This window comes from Solanum verrucosum, unplaced genomic scaffold (genome assembly GCF_900185275.1).
Source record: "Solanum verrucosum unplaced genomic scaffold, falcon-dt-bn FXZP01000007.1, whole genome shotgun sequence".
In the NCBI taxonomy this organism is placed as follows: Eukaryota; Viridiplantae; Streptophyta; class Magnoliopsida; order Solanales; family Solanaceae; genus Solanum; species Solanum verrucosum.
In genome coordinates this window covers 4,809,921-4,817,120 of record NW_026020177.1, presented here as the reverse complement: position 1 = coordinate 4,817,120, position 7,200 = coordinate 4,809,921, and the positions used below count along the sequence as shown (strand labels likewise).

The following is a 7,200-nucleotide window of genomic DNA, read 5'->3' as shown; positions in this document are numbered from 1 at the left end:
TAATGATACCACCATATCAAATTAGGTATAACATAAAATGACTCTTTGTTACCCAACAATAAAGAATAAATTTAACAATACAATTTAAGTAACCATCAAAACAACACATAGTCAAACATCCTCAATCACATGATCAACAAACTCCTAATTCACAAATGTTGACAAAGCAACCACTGATGGAGCTAAAGCATGTAACTATTAAATTAAAAAATATCTAATGAGTTTCATCAAGTGTACAATTTGTACCATAATTTACCTTTATTTTTATTTATATTATTGATAAGATAGAAACTTCATAATTCACCTTGATTTTTGGACTGAAAATGCTGAAGGTAATAAAAGTTAACTAGGATAACAAGACCTAAAATTTGAAAATAGCAGCACCACTTGAAGGCTTGGATGCAAAAATGTACAAGCCAAGATCATTCTTACTGATGGTTCCTTTGTCAATCCTTGATTGATAAAATTGCTCCTGAAACATAATAAACCACCATATTATGGGTTTGGTTAGAGCATAACGATTACGATAAAATATTCATGACTTGTTAAATAGAGATGACAATGAAATTAACCTTCAAATTGAGTATAAATTGTGGAACAAGACTCTCTTTCACCAAAGCCACTGCACAACCACCCCATCCGGCTCCTGTAAGCCTAGCTCCAAGAGCACCATTATCTCGACAAATCTTCACAAGTTCTTCTAATTCTGGACAACTGATTCCAACAAATAATTGAAACTCATCGACTAAGATATTTCAATCCAGAGGGGGGAATATTATAAAAAGAACGGGAGTTCCATGTAATAAGGTCCAACAGTAAAGCTGGAGTTTTACCTGCACTCATAAAGGACGCTGCAGCTATGGTGACTGTCGTTCATAAGGTCACCTAACTTCTTCAACATATCTTCATCACTGCAATGACCAATTTGTTACGATTTTAAGTATGACGAAAAGAAAAGCTGGGAAAAGCCCGGTGAAAAGCACATCCTCCATGACAGACCTTAATTCTGACGATACGGTGTCTTTAAAAGCGTGCACACGTTTGGCTTCAGAATATACATGGGCAGCTCTCTGAAAGGTGAAAGAAGATCACTAATTTGTGAAAATTCAAGTGGAGTAAAAGATACTGATGTTATGCAATAAGAAATGACAATTTAATGATTATATCAATATAAGCAGACATGACTAAAGGAACAAACATCTACAATTCTTTATTAAAGAAGTACAAGCAAAGGTATGTGTGGAAATAATAAAAGGCCTATGCAAGAGAACTTATTAATTGTCAACATCTTTCTAAGGAATAAAATGGACAAAGGATTTGAAGCAAATCAATTTGAAACAGGTAAAGGCCCAGTATGAAGATGGAAACACAAAGAAAAAACGAAAACGGAATAGGTATGAAAGCACGTACTGACCTGATGCAACTTGTAACACTTAGCAGCACGAAGCACATCCAAGGAAGTTGGTGAGGCGGCAAAGATTGTTTCCAGCTTTTCCTTGGTGATATTCTCAATGTCTTCGCTGGTATATGGTTCTTCATGCAATAGCTCCTGTAGGAGTGGTGGGAATTGTTACAGATAAATGTAATATAAGCAAACAACAAGAGTAAAAGCACAAACCCCTATTTGAATACAAACATAACATGGACCACAATCACAAACTAATACTGAGAGAATGAAAAAGAAAAACAAAGTGAAAATCCAATCCACCTACGCATGATTATTCAACTTGAAGAAAATGGCAATTACAGATATCACCCAATGGGCAGGGAGGCAAACTAGTAATTAATGAAATCGAATCACAAAGACAGATGTCAGGCAAGAGGGGAATGAACCGAGATTATAGAGTACATACCTTGACAGCAAGGATAGGATCAGAAGAACTGTGTGTACCAGCGAATGATACACACAACCCTTCAACATCAGAAAGAGTTTTTACACTAGAGATCGCCTCCTTAGGTTCCATCCCCAGTTTAATACCCAGTACAATCTGCAAAATTTCAAATCAGCATCTAAAGGGGAAAACTAGCATATCCAAGTAGGTTATTCTGCAATGCTCATTCAAGAGGCAATATCTATCTATGTAAATATATATGTAAACAAGAACGTGTAAGTTGCTGACATATTCAGTCAAAAAATTGACTAGAAAATAGTTAACAGACCACGAAACAAAGATTCACAAGGGCTGAATTGATAAAGCACCAAACACATGCAGCAGATAGTAGAAGCATTTTGCATCTTTGTTAGTTTTGCACAAAAAGCAAATAAATAGTCAACAGCATGGTTTTCCTGCAACTCCAGCAAATAAAATATACCATGCTCTCCCCATGGATCTCAAAAGGCTAGTTCTACTACCACACGCACAATGCCAAAATTGTCTTTCCATCTAAACCATTTAGAACTCAGAACTATTGCCATGGATACTACATACTCTACATTATTCCAAGGAGTGTTATCAAAGGTGAAAAGCGCAAAAATGTTCGAAGGTCCATTGGGGCTTTAAGCGAAAAGCACAAATAAAGCATGGCCTTAATGAAAAAAGGTGCAAAGGGAGAAAAAAAACAAATATTTGTGTTTAGTCCAAAACTAATAATTATAAACATGAATGACAATTATATGAACAAAAAAATTGAATTTTTTTTATGATAACGTGAAATATCAATTGTTTAGTGTCGCATCTTCAACAGATGCTTATTGGCAAGGATAAATATGCCTTAGAACCTTGATGACGACACTGAAGTGCACATAAAGCGAGGCGAAGAGCTCACCATGTTTTGAGCCTCGCTTAGAGCTTAAGCTCGCCTTTGACAACACTAATTCCAAGGACTACAGTCTCCTAAGGACATTGAGTTTGTAAAAGATATTAATGAACCACTAAGCAAAGTGTAAATTAAGGAATAAGTCATAAATCTAGGTAGTTTAATTTTTATTTTTTATAATGGTTATGTCTGAACCACTCGACTAAGTATTTAGCTTCAAGTTTCAAGATACTAAAATAAGATGTCATAAGAAATTTAAAAACCCCAAGAAACCAATTGAGAAACAGATAATTAGAACTATTATGATCAGAGAGATAAGAAAATCATCCTCTTTGCTCTAACATCAGAAATTTATCAAACAAAGGGTGCTAAATCTTACAGCAGCTAGTCGGCATTCAACAACCCGATTATTGTAGTTAACTGCAGCAGTAACTGCTTTTTGTGATTCAGCTAATGAATGGGCTATCACAAAAGTTCCACCAGCAGGCAGTTGTACATCAGTTGCACGTATAGGATTGAAATCAATCAGCTCAGCAAACCCAGATTTTGCCATAACAGAGATGGCCTGCACAAAATAATCGATTGATGCCTTTAAGAATCAAATATTAAGTCAAGACTGTCTGCATTGCTATATTGAACTAGCAAAGAGACACATTATATTGAAATTCACGAGAAGAATAAGGAAAACATCAATATTTAGGATAACTAATTATATACTGCACTTTGCATTGGACCAGCTGTAACTAAGTAACCAAGATTTAGTGTTCAATTGCATTACCTGATCCATTCCACCAGACTGAGTCCCGATGTGCCTTTCACACTCACATGTGAGTTGAGCAATTTCTTTCTGCAGAGAAAATATTATCACTTCTAGGCCAAAACAGAGATACAGCTAACACTACCAACAGATTCAAATTTTGCAAACTCAAGCAAATGAAGATAGAAGAAAAGGAAGATAGTTTCAACAAATTAGGAAAGAAATTAGTCATGACAAATTCATTCATCTTAATGTTGTACTCCTTACAAAGAAACTTCTAAAGAGGAAAAGAAATCAGATCCAAAACAAATGTTCAGGGTGGAAGCCGATCAAACAGCCATAGATGGATGCCACAGTAGTGGCGGACCTAGATTTTTCGTCAAGCAGGTTCAACACAGAATCTTTCCGACCGCGGCAGCACGAGTATTTAAGGTCAACCATGACAAGCAGGTTTTGCTTGCTGTTCTTTTATTGATATTTTGAAACTATTCGTTTATTCAAAACAGTTGAATTAAAACTTTCAACAAACAACTTGTTTACTTCAAAAGGTTTGTTTTCACTTCATTTTAACCAAAAATCAACTTAATCATTACTATAGTCATCTAACAATATTAATACCTATAACAAAAGAAACCCCCAACCAAAAGAAAAGGAGCGACAAACTGAATTAAACAAATATCAAGAAAAAGTTGAAAATTTTTTGCTCTAACAAAATTTGAAGTTGTCTCTAATTTAATTTTTTAGTTTTTTCCCTAACATAACTTTTGAAGTTTTGTCTCTAGATTTATTGCTAGCTTTATCACTTAAAAGAAGTATTGCAGAAACTTAGCCTATGAAAACACAAAAGAAAGACTAATTTTATACAACATAAAAATTCACATTAAACTCAACAATAAGCTAAACAAAACTTAATTACCAAACATTAGGTTAATTATACACAAAAGCAAAGAACTACCAAACTAACACCAAGCTAGAAAAGAAAATAAATTCTTTGCATAATATGGTAAGGATACTACCTTGGGCATGTTAACACCAATTGAAGCCATTATAGCAATAAAGGAAGAGCAAACAAATGCTGCAGAGCTCGAAAGTCCAGACCCTAAAGCCAGAAAACATGGAAACCATGAAATAAGCCATAAAAGCGGACTACTTAATTACTACCGGACAGTATTCAAGATCGGAAGACATATATATATACCTGTAGGAACTGTACCATCAACAATAACATCAAGTCCAACAGGTTCACCAACATCTATCCCTTTCAACTTGGCATATTCATAGAAACCCTTGTACCTGCACACACAGATTAGCAGTTTTACTATGACATGCATATATGAATAGTTTAAACTTTTATATTTTAACTTTCTTCTCACAGCACATACTTCCCAAGAGTTCACATAAAGCATGATAAATGAAGTAAAATTTAATGTCTGTCAACTTGTAGTTCATCTCAATACTATCTGATTCTCTGGATCTTGGATGAAGAAATCAAGAAAGTAAGGTCTTACCCACAAATGAAATAATGACCCCATCTGTGACTCTTCAGATCAACCTCCTGAAAAGTTAGACAAAAGGTTATTGACAAAAAAAAAAAAAAAAAAAAAAAAACTGAAATTGCAGTACTCAAGAATCATGATTCAGTTATCTCTTAAAAGCTTTTGGGGAATAATAGAAGTTGTTTTTCAGAAGCTAAAAAAAAACTAGTTTTTCCATAAAAGTATGTTTTTGAAAAATACTTGTGAGAAAAATACACTTAAAAGCACTTTTAAAAGCTTGAGCAAACACCAACGGCTGCTCAAAAGTGTTTTTAAAATTTATTGTCCAAATACAAACTACTTCTCACCAAAAGTACTTCGAAAAAAAATATTTTTCAAAAATAAGTTGATTTTAAAAGATCGGCCAAATAGGCTATAAAGCTCGAAGGATGTCACAACATTTTATATGTATGTGGTGTAAAGCAAAATAATGATGAAAAAAGTGACAGAAAGAATCTCAAGCAAATTCCATATTCTCTCTCACCAATGATAACACCCAAAAAGATATTTCAGAGTAAAAAAATATTTTAGCAGCCTTGTCAATTCAAATACATCAGAGATCACAAACCAAAAGCACATAGTCAAAGTTATGATACCTGCAGATGATCAGCAGGGTAAGTACACAAGGAGTACTTATCACTATTCACATTGGCAATTCTAAGAAGCTTCTGAGGTTCATTAGAGTCGTGTTTCCGTATAGCCACAATTGTGTCTTGCCGAATTGCCATAGGCAAAACAGAGTAACCCTCATAGTCTATGTGTTCTCCAATCAGGTTCACTCTCCCTGCATACCATAATTGAACAACAACAAAGATTCATAGTTGAAATACGAATATACCATACTATTAAAGTTCAAATTTTGAACATAACCGACAAGATTTTGAAAACCCAGATTTTGAATTAAACCCACAAGAAAGAAAAAAAGAAAGTTGAGATTTTGAAAGTGTAATTGACCTGGGGATCGAGCGTAGACATGAGGGGATTGGCCAAATAAGTCTATAAACTTGGCTTTCAAATTCTTGAATCGAAGTTGAGCCTCTTCAAGCTGTGATCCACTACCATAAACAGGTTCAAGATCAGAGAAAATTGGAATTGGTAATTCCTCGAGTCTAGCCATTCAATTTTGTGTAGTTTCTCAACAGCAACAGTGAAATCTGATGAAGAATTGACAAGGAATATACAGATAATAAAAAGAGAGAAAGAGACTCGATGATATTTTATTATATAAAAAGTTGATAAGAGAGTTGTCTTTTTGAATGGGATTGTATTGTGATAATGTAAGGAATTGAAGTAGATTTTTGGATAATTCGTGGGACTCCTAAATCATGTGACTCAATTTACTTTTTACCATTTTTTTGGTTTACCTTTTTTGACTTCCTTTAACCCTCTGTTTGGATTATTATTACCCATTGTTTCATAATGTATTGTATTATATTGTACTGTATTATATGGTAGATACAATGTTTGGCTAGACTATATTGTTTGTTATTGTTTAATAACATATTAATTGTTTGGTTTGATTGTATAGTTCTGTATTGTAATTTATAAATTTACTAAAATATCCTTAATTATTCTAGGATAAGAGGTTTGACTAGAATTAAATAATATAAGGTAAAGGGTAAAATAGTATTTTGAAATATTATGTAAAGATATAATTGGAAAAAGAAATTAAGTAACAATAGAAAACGCACCAAATCGGTTGTTCCATAAAATAGGGGTTTTCATTGTTACGTAACAACGAAATTTAACAATACAATACAATACATTTTAAGTAACAATCAAAACAAACATTGTAGGTATAGTAACGATACAATACAATACAATGGGTAACAATGATCCAAACAGAGTGTAAGAGTTCCTTTTACAAAACTCATCTAAATTTTTTATATGATGTATCCTATTTGGTCGAGAATTTGCTCATAAAATTTTTAAATTTTTTAAAATAAAATTTATATATTTGTAAATTAAGTAAAATATGTTGAATTCGAAAGTAATTAGGACGTCATGCGAAAGCTTACAATTGTAAATCATATGTCCATAAATTAGAGAACCATAAAATTATACTAAAAGACATAAAATTATTATATGATATGACCAATTGGCCTACATAATTAGAAACTAATTAAAAGCATGTAGAGAGAAAATCTTCTC

At 33.2% G+C, this 7,200-nt stretch overlaps 1 protein-coding gene across 1 annotated transcript; it reads right to left on the bottom strand.

Annotated features, from left to right (window-relative positions):
* Window positions 1–200: 200 nt before the first annotated feature.
* Window positions 201–6,234, bottom strand: LOC125829020 (galactokinase). Its single transcript, XM_049508302.1, has 13 exons — window positions 6,004–6,234; window positions 5,646–5,833; window positions 5,023–5,069; window positions 4,713–4,807; window positions 4,531–4,613; window positions 3,536–3,604; window positions 3,137–3,322; window positions 1,854–1,988; window positions 1,415–1,549; window positions 1,000–1,070; window positions 834–911; window positions 573–714; window positions 201–472 (listed from the first exon to the last, which is right to left on the bottom strand). The coding sequence occupies exons 1-13, from the start codon at window positions 6,164–6,166 to the stop codon at window positions 362–364; spliced, it is 1,503 nt and encodes a 500-aa protein (XP_049364259.1). The 5' UTR covers window positions 6,167–6,234; the 3' UTR covers window positions 201–361.
* Between the last annotated feature and the right edge of the window lie 966 nt (window positions 6,235–7,200).

Bases quoted from the DNA above. Each gene is read 5' to 3' on its own strand.
- LOC125829020 (XM_049508302.1), bottom strand. From the start codon at position 6,166: ATGGCTAGACTCGAGGAATTACCAATTCCAATTTTCTCTGATCTTGAA. The intron at 4,808-5,022 runs GTAAGACCTTAC...CTGTGTGTGCAG, and splicing joins GGTCATTATTTCATTTGTGG to GTACAAGGGTTTCTATGAAT. The intron at 3,605-4,530 runs GTAGTATCCTTA...TTTTCTCTGCAG, and splicing joins TTGGTGTTAACATGCCCAAG to AAAGAAATTGCTCAACTCAC.